The 16,827-nt window shown below is 28.5% G+C and overlaps 1 protein-coding gene across 1 annotated transcript; it reads left to right on the plus strand.

Moving 5' to 3' along the window:
• The first annotated feature begins 3,129 nt into the window (after positions 1 to 3,129).
• LOC112692188 (ATP-dependent DNA helicase Q5-like) lies at positions 3,130 to 15,710 on the plus strand. The gene is made up of 10 exons (XM_025566767.1): positions 3,130 to 3,274; positions 3,340 to 3,461; positions 3,525 to 3,689; positions 3,751 to 3,921; positions 4,006 to 4,188; positions 4,256 to 4,364; positions 4,490 to 4,814; positions 4,895 to 5,014; positions 5,092 to 5,192; positions 15,571 to 15,710. The coding sequence occupies exons 1-10, from the start codon at positions 3,130 to 3,132 to the stop codon at positions 15,708 to 15,710; spliced, it is 1,581 nt and encodes a 526-aa protein (XP_025422552.1).
• The last annotated feature ends 1,117 nt before the right edge of the window (positions 15,711 to 16,827 follow it).

Below are 16,827 nucleotides of genomic sequence, written 5' to 3' on the forward strand. Positions count from 1 at the left end.
ATTTAACAATAAATATAATTTGATTAATTGAAAGAACACGTTTTTTTTTAAATTAATTTTGAATCAAATAATCAAATTTAAATAAAATTATTTTAATCTTAAATTTTTAACTACAGAATAATTTGTATTAATTATATAATTAGTAAATGCTTATTTAACAAAAACGTGTGTTTATATATTATTTTACACCCTTCTATTGTTCCATATGTTAACGCCTATATGACGTACGATATTTTGGCACAAGTAAACAGATGATGCGCAAATGCTTTATGGCCAATCAGAGCAGCACGTAAAATGAAAAAGGTCGGTTGTGTGTTTATCTTTTACCTGCTATGATGGGCTAACTTCGGAAAATATTCCCTAAAAAAAAAAAATAACTCCCTGAAAGACTACAGATGAAATATATGTATTTAGGACATGTTATAAGTATAACTATATACCTAATAGAAATAGATAGGTACCTACTTTTTTTAATAGGTTTAATATTTTCTTCAAAATTCCGTCCGTAAAGAGTTTTCTCATTTATTTGTTAGTTTTGTTGTTTTAATTTATTAATGGCACAGTGAAATTTCTATTAATATAGATTATAATTACGTGAAGGGAGTAAGAGGGAATAAAACTCAACTATAAGCTATAATTCAAGTTCTTTTTAAAAATCACTAAAATTATTAAATAAATAAAACAAAGTAGAGTCAGTTACACCATTTATAACTGAAAACGGCTGGACCTATTTTGATGCCTTCTGTTTTGTAGGATTCGTCTCCCGAATAGCAGGCTATGAATTAAAATATATTGAAAAGATTTACGTAAAAAAAATATAAAAAATATAAATCTAGACAGATATTATTTGAACGGTTTAAAGGTCCCCACACACTGCCGTGGTGGCAGTGGCGGTGGTGATAAAACTCTCTACACATGAATTGCGTCCCGAAATCCATTCTCCACGAAAATTAAGTCCTAACCATAATTATTAATGACTACACGAATTGTGTTCCAACGTACAAGCATTATTTTTCTTCCTATTTCATACAGATTTAGAACTGTATATTATGACTATCGGTAGGTTAAAAATATTGATTTTTATCGTTGTTATGTTATTAGAAATAAGTAAAATTAAAATGGGTAGGTTTAAATTATAGGAATGTAATATAATAATTATAATACAAACAAAATTATAAATATAAAATTAAAAAAACTGGTAAAAACTTAATTATACCTAATCAAGACGGATTAATTGGCCACTTCCATATTTTGCCATATTTTGTCTTAAATAATCTTTTATTTCACATACCATACACATACTATTACTTCGTTGTTTGATATAAGCTTCTTTATGTACATTTTTTAAAACACCTGTGAATTGGAATATATTCAGGTATACTGAGTATAACAAACTTTTAAACTTGGAGCGGAAGGCTTCACAATTATTCGTATTTCGAATTAGAAAACATGAATACATTGCCCACACAGAAAATAGGTAGTCACAATCATGCTTAATGTATGTATTTAATGTATAATCGGAAAATTGCTGTACTTTTGTCATCTTCGGATAAAATTGATACAATACCGTCAGTAAAAAAAAAACCTCTACTTCATCTGGTTTTATAAATGAGAGGCAAAAAAATTGTTTCTTGTAGTCATTTAAATAGAAGTGGACACTATTCGTGTACCCCACTTATCAATTTTTTTTTGTCGGGACGCAATTCGTGTGTAGACATAAAATTATACCTACGTATTATCATGGGAATCCGCACACTGCTGCGATATTTATAAAAACCGTAGTGTGCTCGATTTTATCGCCACTACGCAGCGGTATTTTCTATTGACATTCTTAATTTTTCCCCAAAAATCAATGTTAGTACTTCAAATAAACTTGTATCAATAATTATTATTTTAAATTATTTAATATTTTATTATAGCATTATAAAAATGTGTATAATTATACGAAATAAAAATGACTATTTTTTATTCATTATTAACTATTTTATTTTTGTATGCTTATAAATGGATACCATGTATTTAAAATTAAATGTTTAAAATATCCATAAACATTTATTATAACACTTCTCAATTTCTGAGAAAGCGCGTCAAGCGTATAGATCCAATTTGTGTTCGAATGAAATAGAATTTTGCAATATTTATTTTAAGTCAAAATGATTTGAACATAACGCTTGTGTTTAGTTTAGTCATAACTGTTTTGAGATCAGTGTTGTGATTAACGTGCACGATTTATTATTTGATTTAATTGAAAATAATCCATATAAAAATAATCAATATAATATGTATAATAGTAAAAGTATAAATAGTGATTAATCAAATATGTTATTATATTACATAGGAATATACAATTAATGTATCAAATATATCGATGAGTTAAAAAAATCTATAATATTTTGATTTTATTATTCAGCGAATTGACATATGCGTGAAGCGATGTCTACTGTATTCAGTGAATACTATTCACGCTACGATTTTTATTCGCTACCCAATGTACCCGATAACCGTATTAACTAAACGTTTGATGAGAAAAAAAAATCGTCACCAATGGGGTCGAGCGATCAATAGATGTTTCATCCCGACCCTTTCAGCGCGCATGTTCATAAAATCGTACGGTGTCGGGGCTGCAGTTGGGGGTGGAGGGTTGATGGATGTAGAGAATCAAATACGTTTCGCCTCGACCAGGCGACTCGTTTCGAACAGCTCGCGGTGCGGTCGGACGGAAAGCAATCGCTCACGCGTGCGACGTAGTGGGGATAACGGGGCTCGACATGTTGGGGAGAAAAAAAACGTATACTCTCCCCTGGAGCCGATCACACTGTACCATCGACGGTGAGTGACGGGGATGCACGAAGCGGCAACCTGTAAGGATCGATACAGGTGCTGGACCCCTGGCGCAGGGAGAGAGCTTTTTGCAAATAATACCCGATTAACCGTGGCAGAGCATAGAGAGCGCTCACCGGTGCGTTGCACACACGTATAACGCAGTCAACAAGTCGTCAGTAGTTTCACGGCTACACGAGTCGCCCGAACGTTGTATTCTAGTATTTTTAGTCTCATATTTTTCGCTTCGAGAACCGGTTATTTTCCAATCAATAAACACATAACGGTGTTCAACGCGGACAAGAAATCATGATGGAAATCGGTCATTTTTGTTTCGAACGTCTGGTCAATATATCATATCACAACAAGGTACATGAAGTGTTAGCAGAAAAGTTCAATGTTACGGGTTTGAAGAACGAAAGTCAATATGAGGCAATGATGTCGATTTTGGACGGTAAGCAATAAGTGTATATCATTTTATTTAATATTTATCGTCGCAAATGTGTACATTTTTTAAAGGACGTTCGGATGTGACACTAAACACTGTAGGTAGCGGTAAATCGTTATGCTATTTGGTGCCAGCCATGATCCGGGCACCTAAAGTTACATTGGTTTTTTGTCCCAGTGTTCGTCGAATTGAGGTAAAAACATTTTCCGAAAAATCTCATGATAAAATCATAATAAATAAATATATATCTATATAGGGTCGAGTTAAACGTTTAGTAGAGTTAAACATCCCTAATCTAATGATTCATTCAGAAATGCCAGTTAAAGATCAAATTAAAGCTGTTGAAGAATATTTATCGGATAATAAAAAAATTGTTTTGATCTATATGACTCCAGATCTAGTTTTTTGTGAACATTTCAAAGTAAGTCAATATAATTTCTCTTTTGCACAAGCTTTCTAATTTATTTACTTTAAATTTACAGAAATTAACAGATTTCCTAAAATCATCAAACTCTTTGGCATATTTAGTGCTCGATGAATCATATAATGAACATAAATGGCAATCAGGCGAGAAAAAAGAGTACCAAGAGCTAAGTAAACTTAGATCTCCAGACCTTAACTGGGTTATACTCACAGCTACAGATCGTTATGGTGTAAATATTTAAGAAATATGTTATAAATAATGTGATTCGAAATTGTGTAATGATTAATTGATATGCATGTGGTTTTATAATTAGGTCTTGAATCGTATAAAAAAAATACTGAGCTTCCGGACTTTTGACATAGACTATGATCCAAGCACTGACTTATGTAGACGGAATACGTTCTATGATGTTATAACTTACAATGATCCTGAAATTACAAACGAGGATTTAAAACAATTTATCGTCGAAACTTTGGGGGACGATAACACTAATTTTGTAAATAATTTTTTTTATTAATTTATATAACAATGATGATGTAATTAGTTAATATTTGTTTTTTTAGCCGTCTAACAAACCACGTGGATTGATATTCTGTAGAACGGGAAGGATGGCAGATCAAATTGCTAAAGCTCTTAAATCATTAGGTCTTTCGATTGATTCTTATCATCCAGGTAAATCCATTCTTCGGTTAATGTACCTGATATGCAATTAATGCGTGATTATTATTCAATTGTTTTAAATATAGGGAAAAAACGAAATAAATTGGAGCTTGCATTAAAAAAATATTTTTTGGGAGATTTACAATTGTTGGCAATAACTAGTAGTGTTGGGAAAAAAATGAAAAATTCGCGTTTAAGATTAATTATACACTGGGGCTTACCACCTAGTATTAAAACTTATTACTCAGAGAGTGGTCTAGCCAGAGGATATAATGGTACATTGGCTAAATGTCGGATCTATGTCACCAATGAAGCATTATCGTACTACAATGAAGAACGAGAATCCGATTTAAGGTCTTGTGTTAATAATGGTGCAGATAAAACGTCGAACGTAAATGCCAAAAAAAGATTGAATTTATACTTGCAAACAAGCAATATGAAAGATTACTGCATGTATACAAAGTAAAGTATACGTTCCATACAACTTTTATTTAATTACATATAATATATGTAAACTCTTTGATTTTGATTTTTTTTAATAGGTGTAGACATGAGTTTTTAATTCGTCATTTTGATAGAAAAATGTTGTGTTGTGAATATCGATGTGATTATTGCAAAAAAAATGAAAAAGATAATGAATTTACTCGTTTGATGATTAGATCGTATGTACATTCAGTTTTACATAATATTGTATTAATATAAGTATAATAATGTATAAAATTAATTCAAATTTTTTAAGGGCAATTGAAAATGAAGGTATTCCAAATTTTATTGATAAGTTTGGGGATGAAGTTAAATACCAAATAACGTCATCGAGTGATCCAGAAGGTGCATTGGACGGTATGAGAACAATTGATGAGTTATTTAAGATGACAACAGCAATGGGATATAACGGCCGTGATGATCGCTCAAAAATAAGAAATAGAAAATTAGTAGTAAGTTTTTAAATCATAGGTATACAAAAAAAGTTATTACATAAATAACTCATTGACACTTAGAAGATACAAATAAAACAATTGCTTTAAAGACATTTTGTAAAATCTGACATTTAAGAAATGAAAAATGAAAATATCATAATTCTCCACACAATAGTTTTACTACTGTAAAATAAATCTATAAAATAGTATAACCTATCAATACACTATTATTGTCTATCTGAAGTATTATTGAATCTGTTAAAAATGTATTATATTAATAATTTTGGTATAAACTTTATGTATTTGTATCAATACATTATTTTTCAATTCTTTAACTGTGGAAGTATAAAACTGTTCTAGAATATACAATATTTGAGATAATATGAATAGATTTGAACAAGTTTCAATATTTCACAAGTTTACAGTTAATTTTTTTTCAAAAATAAATTAAAAATTTTTTCTAAAAAGTAGCAAAATAGTTTTAAATAAAATGTATGCTATTATGTAATTTGAATTTTAATAAATAATAAACAGTTAAAATGTTTTGTCATTACTATTTAGAAAACTGCATATGTATCAATTACTGAACTACTATGATATTTTAAATATTAATTATTTTATTTATTTTACAGCAGAAGTTTTTTGAAGACATTTGTCCACAGGATGCTAGAAAATTATATGAATATGATGACAAAATATATACATTTAAATAAGTACATAATAATAAGTAATATGTAAGGTTATTATTTAATTTTTTTTTTTTTTGATAATGAAATTATAAAAATATTAAGAAATACAAAATAAAAAATGTTTGTAGTAGGTAATTAGATTTATATTCCTTAGTACTTAGTAACTAAAAAAAAAAAAAAAAAAATGAATGGATATTATTAATTTTTGTCATTAATTTAGATTGACAATTGCTATTTAAAAAATATTAATGCAATAGTATAGTATATTTAGACTGTAAACATTATTAAAATACATTTTTTTCCGCACTAGTGTTTTGACACGAAAACATTTATTATTATTATTAATAATAATAATATGCCTACTAAATTACGGTATAATTTGTAGTAATCAATTAGTAATCCAAACAACCATTGTGCGATTTACTTGCTAAAAATATTAATTAAGTTAAAATTAATAATATGTGTTATATTTATTTATTCTTGATTGTATTACATTATATGCTTACATTTATCATGCAATGTGTGTTGATAGTCATTAGTTCCAATAAATTAAGTCTAACCCATGTGGTTGGACTTAATTTATTAGGTTTATTATAAATTAAGTTTAATTTTAGTTTGTCTAAAATCTTAATCATAGACACATTAGGTGTGGATTTCAAATAGACTCACGTACAGTCGTTGCCAGATAAATTGAGACGGCGGCGGCGGCGCTTTTCACTAAGTGTAGCCCAAACTAGTCGCTGGTAGTGTGGTGCAAAGGTCTCACAGTTAGCTACGACGCGCGCAGTCACCAGTTCGGACCCGGCTCAGTGCAAAAAATTGTCTGCAGAATTTTCTGTACTTTCTCCCGTTCTGGTTGCCCTACACTGCTAAAAACAACTAACCTAACCCGGTGTGTTTTGACCGCGCAAGCACTTCAATCGTATCAACAATATTTGTTTATAACAATGCATATAGATATTGTTATTAGTTCATCATATTATTATTAATATTATGTATTATTATTACATTAATTATATTATTTTACAATTTCTACTTTTTGTTCTTAGATAAAAGATTATTATCGGAATATTTGATTTTAAATTAATATCGTAAAATATTTTTTGTAACAATAGTTGGTAAATTGATGTATTTTCGGTAATAATATTGAAATACGGAGAACCACTGGTTTTCCATTATCGCGCCGCCGCCGCCGTCTCAATTTATCTGGCAACGACTGTAATATTATACATTAATGTGTGAAATCATATTTATTATTTAACTTTACGGTTTTTTGGTAATATAGTATATTGCTGTGTATTTTGAATTATTAATATACAACTTTCAGGTATTTCCTAATTTAATAGTTAAATTTATAAAGCCTATAATCAGGGATGCCCGTAAAAATTTAGCTCAAGGGGAGAGCAGAATAATCCCCGACTACCCGATATGAATCGGGACTAACATTAAGTAAAAAATATTCTCATTTTATAACTGACATGATAATTCTCAAGGAGGGCAATAAAACCCACTACTCCCCCTTTCCACCGGACATCCCTGTCTAAAATATATGATATTTCAATTACATCTCTGTTACAACAAAAGGTAGATTTTTCCAATGGATTCAATCTTGATCAATTTTGATACAAATTTATCAACGCAACAAAATAAGTTTATGTTCAAATTTACCAATGGAATTTTGTTTTGAATATTCTCTACGCCTAGTTGTATAATTTTAGATTGAGCTTTGTGCCATCGATTCCTGATGTTTTGATATTCTGCCGATTGGCTTCCTTTGCATTGATAACAGCACCATAAGAAAAGTGTTTACATGTAACTGGATTACTTTGAAGATGACTGATTAGGTATTCCAAATCTGTATTTTTAACATATCAAGCTTTACACGATAATTTATTTTTACAAATAGTACTACGTTTAACCTTTCATTATATGTAATAGTTACAAGGGTTTTATTTATTAATACAAACATTATACTACGATCCACGGTTTAGTTACATTATTACGTATATGTAAAGAATATATCTACTCCTTTAAACCTAAGCTTGTGATGGAGAGAGAGTTTACATTCAGATTTATACAATATAAAATAAAAAAGATTAATCTAGATTAATCTATTATTAAATAATAACATTACAATAAATTTGATTGATATTAACAAAAACAAAATTAGGTATAATTAAATAATGTACAAAAACAAAATTACTGATTGTGGTGCCATGCTTTTAAGTAATTTAATTAATTAGTATATAAAACTAGCAATGGACAAAATAAAACAATAAAGACAATAAGACTAATGAAACATAAAAAATGCAGACTATTATTAGGAGGTTGATAATTCTGAAAAAAGCCATTTGTCAACTAATTTCTTCCCATTTAATAGACCACAATAAATATTTTTTTTATATAAAATTGGAATTTCGTTAAAATACTTTGTATCCAAATAATCTACAAACGACTTCCGAAAGAATTATTTAGTATACTTCACCAGTATATCATAAGCCCTATGTCCCCTTACCTGAGAAAAATCAATTATATTCAGACTTAGATTTATTAATTTTTTATTATGAACAATGAAGCAATTTTTTGTATAAATATCTATCAGGGAGAATACCTAAATACATATAATTTAATTTAATTGATCTTTCGAGCGATTTTTTATCTAACATTATTCTTAATATATTATTCTGATTTTTGATTAAAAGTTCATATTGAAAAATTGATTAAAAGGCAAAATAGATATTTCGTATAGTTTTTACCGGAAATAAATCTCTAAGCTTAACAAATTTATAATATTTGGAGCAAAGCATTCATACCAGATTATTAATAAATTAATAATTAAATTTAATGTTGATAGTTAATTTAATAAATAAAATTGTGGATTCCATTTTAAGTTGTTATAGAATATAATAGCTATATACTAATTTTGGATATTTGTTTAATTTATATAGAGTTATAGGTATCACAATTTAATAATTGTTTACAGTTATAACTTAATATTGGAAAATCATATGTATTACATTTATTTGTTTTGAATTGTATATAGATACATTATTTTACTTAAATTCATCGTTAATCCTCTTTCACTAAAACATTTATATGTTAAGACCATTCGCAGCTTTAAGGTGTATCATATCTCACAAATTACCAGAAAATAACAAACAAGAATCATCAATTAAGTCCGGATTTATATGCACTTAAAAAGCTTAATATAGTATGCATTTAAAATTTTTTTAAATATAAGCTTGATATATTTTCATTTTTTTTAATAATACACAAAAATATGCACTTCCCCAAAATAAATGTATTTAAATATATTTTATTTGTTTTTCTTTCAAAAATATTAATGCAGCCCAATAAGATAAACTTAGTATCTTAAGTACAGATATTAACATATAACATTAATTAGAGCAAATATTTACACATATGTTCAACAAATAGAACAAATCCTTTAGTTAGGAATAATAATGAAAAAATAAGAAAGTATTAAATATTTTTATACCAATTCTTTGGTAAATATTTACGAAACATAAAAAATATTTAAATTTATGATATAAACTTATTATAAAAATAATTCATAATAATTTACTTTTCTATGTGAACAGGTGTCATATTTGTCTTATCACTAAATATATGTTTATAAAAACTAAACGATCTTTCCACATCTACTGATGTCAGTGATGCATACTTCATATTGGCATAAGAGAGAATAATGAAGTTTTCTGGAAGCTATATTTCGTTGTTTTTTCTGATATATTTAATCCTATTTGTTTTAATGCCTACGCTTTTTCGTCAATCAATAATAAAATAACAAAGCCCGATCTAGAGATATCATTAAAATTAACTTACGCCTGCCTTTCGGTAAGTTATATACTTTTTATTATAATTTTAACGAAAAATAGACTTTGGGCTGTATTAGTTTATCGCGGGACGAAAACGGATAAAGATAAAAATCAAAAACTAAAAAAAAAAATAACCATTTGAACAAAAGGTTTATGTTAGAATTCAAAATAACGAAACGCGTATTGCATAAAACAATAATGGAACTGGTTGAAATAATGGCAGTAATGCAGTAATATAGTAATTATTGTTTTACATTTTCATTGCTAATGTGAAGACGTGTTAATGACAGGGGCGGCTCGTCAGGGCAGATATTTTTATTTTTATTGAAAATACTTGTATGTTATAGCATTTTCTATATTTATTATTATAAATTTAAGGCCATAAAATATAAAACCTATAAATAGTTATTTCAATGGACACTATTTTGGTAATTTCGACTACGGTCACCGTTTTAGTGAAACTGACGTCTGACAGGTTCTATCGTAACACGTAATGGTTTGGCTTATTTTGGATGGAGGGGGCCGGGGAGAATAATTCGCGTATTATAGAATTGAATTAGTTTATAAAAAATGTACAGTTAAATTAATTATTAAGTATGATTAATAATTAATCAATTATTGTCCAAAAAAAAGGGTTTTTATTGTTCGTTGTTGTATGGAGTTTATGTTAAATAATTTAAGTCTCCCCAGAATATTTATTTCGAGCCGCTACTGGTAAATGATGGTCGACATAGTGATCATTGGAACAAGTAGTCCCAGCTAGAAGATCCTTGTCCCCCTCCCTCCCCCCAAAATGTATGCAACTGTTTCACATAAAGTTATGACTATATCATAACTAACCTCATTAATTTTACGTGATACGCACGATAATATATATATATATATATATTACATTAAATAATTAGTAAATTAATATACAGTACCAGAGGGGAATTTTTAAATTTTTTGTAGAGGATACATTTTTCTAAAAAATAAGTGATTTTATAATATTATAAAAAATACAAATAAGGTATGAATTATCAATTATACTATTCTATTATTAAAATAAATACAAATGAAGTTATTTACAACTACATGATATAAGTTAATGTTCTTTTTTTTCTACCTTCGTATCAAGTTATTTATAACTTTTGAACTTTTCTTCTTCTGTGGGAGGGAAGTCGAGATCTGGGTACACCCTCCCCCCCAAATACACCAAAACGTAGTATATTGTAGTACATTAAACTTCAAATATCTCACAAGAAAATATTTTAGGGAGAAACAAAGAAATTTAAAAAAATCAACCCTATATCTATATATCTATATAAATGAATCCCTATTTTCCTTAGTCACGGCATCATTAATGAACAGTTGGATCGATTTCGCTAATTCTTTTTTTTTGTATTTGTTAATGTCAGGAGAGAAAAGGGCACAAACATAAGTTGCAAACATAAAACTAAACATAAAATAAAATAAACATAAAATAAAAGTAAATAATTAAATAAAAAAATAATAATACCAACTTGCAACCTTTCGAGAAATTCTGTCATGGCCAAAGTGTTGCAGCAGAGTGAATTAATAGTTTGGGATGAGTGGAATGGCACACAAAAAATCTTTGGAAACATTAGACCACACATTGCAAGGACTAAAACCGGTTTGGTGGTGCAATCATTTTATTGGCAGGTAATTTTCGCCAAACACTACCAGTAATACCACGATAAACGCTAGCCAACGAAATTAACGCATATTTAAAGTCATCCATTTTATGTATTATAACACTATAGTAAAATGCAAATCAACAATAAAAAAAAACATAATGTAAGTGGAAACGCAAAGCCTTGAACTATGCACTATTAAACGCGCAAATTGCAAAAAACAACTTGTTGACGAATAAATCATAAGGGCAGACCAACAAGAAAGTCATTCAACAGCGTATATAAGGGATTCGAATCAACACCGAATTAAAATATATTTAGCCATCAGGGCCGGCACAAAAAAAAATTTGACGGGGAGGTGTCATACCAAAATTGCCGACTCTAAATACCATCTTTGCCGACTCGAAAATAATTTAAAGCCGGAGCAATAATTACAAATACAATTCTAAAATAATTTTTTCCTGTAAATTAAATACATGTTATGCATGTTTAGTCTAAAAACAAATGCAATATATATTTAGTTATATGTATATATTTATTTATCATTATATTTATTGATTAAGTATCTGCAGAAATGTGTATTTTGTTAAAATGTTTTTAAAAGTAAAAAGAAAAAAAATTAAATTAATAATTCCACTAGGCACCAAGTTTTATAAAATTTCTAGAAAATATTATAGTTTGATTAAGTGGATTGGAGTGGAGATGAGTTCAAAACACTTAGGTCAGTGGTTTTCAACCTTTTTAACGCATTGTTACACTTTATCTTCAACAAAATTTTTGCGGCACACGAATCCATATATTATGTGAACCATGTTTCATATATATATATGTATTCTATTTACAGTCTACTCTATTAGAGGGTTATTTATTGTGAAATATTTTAATATAATCGATCGATTGAGATGGCTGCGACAGGCATACTTATAATAAATAATATTATATGTATTTACGATTAGTTCGATCAGTTTTCATCTCGAATATCCGTAATAAGCTGGTAAATACGGGATGGGGATAGTTGTTCCCCCTAATAAGAATTATGGCTGATAAAAAGCATTTTTAATTAGGATTCTAACCTCAAAAAAAAAAACTTAACTAATACCAATCATCAAAAATAAGAATCTGTATCATTGAGAATTTTGTGTTTATAAATTTATCACACTGCTCTAAATACATTATTTTATTGTTATTTATGTAATTCACCGTTGAATAACCATTTTTTTCAAATTTACTTAATTTACAGACTTACGATATTAATGGTAGGTGGTATGTTTAAGTTCTATACTACTACTATACTGAATAGTGAATACTAATGAATGACGTTTGAAAAAGTAAAAAGTGAGTAATTTATTTATTTTCGTTTTCCCTTTATAATACCGTTGTACCTAGACTTTTGACTTAGTAACAAAATTTACGGATCCTTACTCTATTTATAGATTTATCGCGGCACATTTAAAGGGCGCTCGCGACACACCGGTTAGGGAATGGGTATGGTATGGGAACCACTAACTTAGGTAATTGTTGATGAACGAGAAAAAAAATGTATTATCATTATCATTATCGGTTATTAATTTATGAACATTTATATACCTATACCATTTCCGAGAAATTAATAACTTCGAAATAATATTAAATAAGAATGTATATATTTCTAAGGATTCAAATGCAAAATCATTTATAGCACTATTTTCTGATTTTTTCAGTACTTTTCTTTTAAACTCAATATATAATTGACTATAAAATATAATACATCATCACAGGTGTTGTAATAAATGTAATAATATGTCTCTCTTAATATAATAATGTCTCTTAAAGAGGACACTGGGTCTGAAAGGGTTAACCCTTTCTTAAACGTTCTTAAAACGTTTCTTTTATAAACACTAGCCATATGTTTAATTACTAAAAAATAAAAATAACTTACTTCTAATACATCCAAAAGATATTCTATAGTTTCACTGAAACAATTTTCTTCTTCTAATAAATAAGTTGTGCATGTTATGGTATTTTTGGTTACCTATTAATAAATTAAATATATACCTTTCTATTATATTAAGAAATAATAGATATAAATTTAAATTTACTTAAATTTACTTAATTTTTTTTAAAATTTTTTGTTAAAATTTATTTAAAAAAAATCTACATTATTATATCGTAATCATATATAAAAAAGTTTATTTTCGTAATTCTAATTGACTTAGTTCTTTTTTAACAAATGCGCATGTATCAACATTATTTTTTTCAATGTTTTGAATATTTTATGTAGTAGAACTTGTGCTGATTTCCTATCATTTGAAAAAAAATAAGTAAAATTAAAATACTATTTCCTATGTAGGTACTTAATAAATACATTTTATTTTAAGCTAACTTACAGTTGGTAAATATTGTAAATATTGTATTGTATATATGTAAATATTTTAAAGCTTCGGATAGATTTTCCGGTGCTCCGAAATGTTTTACTGCAACTCGTTTCCCATCGTGTTGCTGACGATCATGTTTAGCACGATAATCTGTAATAAATAGACCACCACACTTAAGGCACTCAAGTTTAATTATTTTCCTTTTATTTTCCATTATAATTTATAAATTGAAATAAAAAGTGAAAAATATAATAATACCTAATGTAATGACTAATCTATATATTATATTACTTCAGTCTTCAGTACCTAGTACGTACTCACATACGATAGAATGACGAATACATGTAATGATTGGCGGTGCGTTGTGTGTAGTGGATGAGTGTATGAGATAGGTACAAGAGATATCAGTATAGATTTATCAGTTTATACTAACAGTTTTAAAAATAGACATGAGCCATTTTAAATGTACATATTTTATTTATATCAATAATCAATTGTCAACTGATATAGGAACTATTATATTTTATAATTTAAATGTTTTTAAAAAAGTTTAATTTTTATTAATCTGTATATATAAAACAGTAAGCTGATTGACTGATCGATCAACGTACAGCTCAAATCATTGGACGGATTGGACTGAAATTTGGCATACAGATAACTATTATGGCTTAGGCATCCGCTAAGAAAGGATTTTTCGAAATTTTGATTTTAAAGAGCTGAAATCGGTAAAAATAATTTTTTACGTGTAATTTTTGTATCTATATTCATATAATAATAATAATAGCAGTCGACCGATTACGGGAAATACGATACAGCCAGAGGGTTTCCATCTACCTGTACTGTGACCCTTTTTTTTGTGTGTGTATTTTATCAGCATGTAGATATGAATTGTTCCGTGGCTATATTATTATTTATGAGTTGTATAGAAAACACTGACTAGATCAATTATACAAATTGCATTATCGAATAATAATCTTACTTTACAGCTACAGCAATTTCGGGGTATTATTTTATTATTATTACTAGCTGAATTACCCTTTGTTGCCTGGTTTAAGTATATAAATATATGTAACCTGGCAAGATTAAATTTTGTTTAATTTATTGAAATTTAAATTAATTAAGATTATTGAAATAACCTTAATCTTCTTCTTATTCTTCTGTATATATAAAACAGTAAGCTTACTGATTGTGCAATCAACGCACAGCTCAAACCATTGAACGGATCGGGCTGAAATTTAGCATACAAATAGCTATTATAATTTAGGAGTGTACTAAGAAAAGATTTTTAGAAATTCAAAAATTGGTTAAAAAGAGTAAAAGAGATAAAAATTTAAAACGTTTTTTTTTTTTTGTTCTGATTTTTTAAAATTAAGTATACCTTCTCTGTAAAACAAATAAACTTTTTCTATAAACTTTATTTTTTGAATTTCAACCCCTAAATGGTAGAAAAGTGTAAAAATAGAAAAAAGCCGGAACCGTTGAATCTATGAGTATGAAATTTGGTCAGTAGATTCGTTGCATGATGTAGACATCCGTAAGAAAGGATTTTTCAAAATTCGACCCCTAAGAGTGTTAAAAGGGTTAAAAAGTGTAAGTATGGGAAAAATCACCTAGCCAAAACCACTGAAGCTATAAGAATGAAATGTATTGTTTATATATGCATATAAATGTTTTGTTTTACAATGTAGACATCTATTAATAATGGATTTTTTAAAATTCAACCCCATGGGAGTTAAGTTTTTTTTTTAAAAAAAAGAAAAACTTTCTTAATCAATTTGATTTTAGCGAAAGTTAGAAGTACTCGCGACATTGCCTTAGCTGTAGCATCTTCTGAAATCGCAGCTACACAGCTCGAGGGTGGTCGAACTGCCCATGCTACCTTCAAACTAACACTCAATCTAACATCTTCGGTCACTTCCGTTTGAAATATATTAAAACAAAGTAATTTTGCGGAAGTTTTAAAAAATACAAAAATAATTGTAAGGGACGAAATTACAATGGAACATAAGGGTGGTGTTGAAGCTTTAAATAGATATCTAAAGGATATAAGAGGAAATAAAAGGTTAATGGCTGGTGAACGGCTTTGTGGGCTGAAGACTTTAGGCAGACTTTACCAGTAGTACCAAAAAGGACCAGAACTGATGAAGTTATGTCTTAAAAGATCTACTTTGTGGCCTCAGATTTATATACTCAAACTGTCGAAAAATATGAGGGTATACTTGGAAGAAGAAAAGTTTTCAGGTAGATTTGCAGATCTTTTACTTGAAATTGGCAATGGTGATTATCCATCAGTTAATGAAATGATAACTATCCCAGAAAATTTGTGCACAGTTGTAACTACGGTTCAGGATTTAATATCAAAAATTTATCCAGATATTACTTATATTCATGATAAGCCTATAGAATGGTTGTGTGAACGTACTATACTCACTTCAAAAAATGACCAAGCGGCGGCTATCAATGATGTCACTGTTGATGTCTTTAAAAAAAGTATATACTTCGATAGATACGGCAATGGTCATCGTAGTCGATGAAACTAATTATCTGGTTGAATTTTTAAATTCATTGAAACCACCGGGTATGCCACATCATAGACTTATTCTGCGTGTGGGCACATCTATTATGTTGTTACGAAATTTGAAACCACCTAAACTGTGCAATGGGACCAGGCTTAAAGTCAACACTTTACATCGCAATATAGTAAAAGCCACAGTTTTAACTGGATGTGCAAAAGGGGAAATTGTGTTTGTACCACGAATCCCTTTAATTCTGAATGATCTTCCGTTCGAATTTAAACGATTCTTAAGTCTCAAGGCCAACCTCTCAAATTTGCAGGAATAGATTTGTAAGAAAACTGTTTTTCACATGGGCAGTTCTACGTAGCTTGCTCACGTGTAAACTCACTCAGTAGCTTGGTTATTTTGTCACCTACTTATAGATCAGCGAAGAATATTGTCTATAGAGAAATCTTTTAGATAAAATTTTGAAAAACTATTAGTAAAACATTTATTTTAAACCTTCATTGCTAAAACTTATCATCAC

Source organism: Sipha flava, unplaced genomic scaffold, assembly GCF_003268045.1.
Source record: "Sipha flava isolate LNK unplaced genomic scaffold, YSA_version1 116_pilon_pilon, whole genome shotgun sequence".
NCBI classification, from domain to species: Eukaryota; Metazoa; Arthropoda; class Insecta; order Hemiptera; family Aphididae; genus Sipha; species Sipha flava.

Coding starts and splice junctions, on each gene's coding strand:
- LOC112692188 (XM_025566767.1), top strand. CDS start 3,130: ATGATGGAAATCGGTCATTTTTGTTTCGAACGTCTGGTCAATATATCA. Junction 3,690..3,750: donor TTTTTTGTGAACATTTCAAA/GTAAGTCAATAT, acceptor TTAAATTTACAG/AAATTAACAGATTTCCTAAA. Junction 3,922..4,005: donor CAGCTACAGATCGTTATGGT/GTAAATATTTAA, acceptor TTTTATAATTAG/GTCTTGAATCGTATAAAAAA.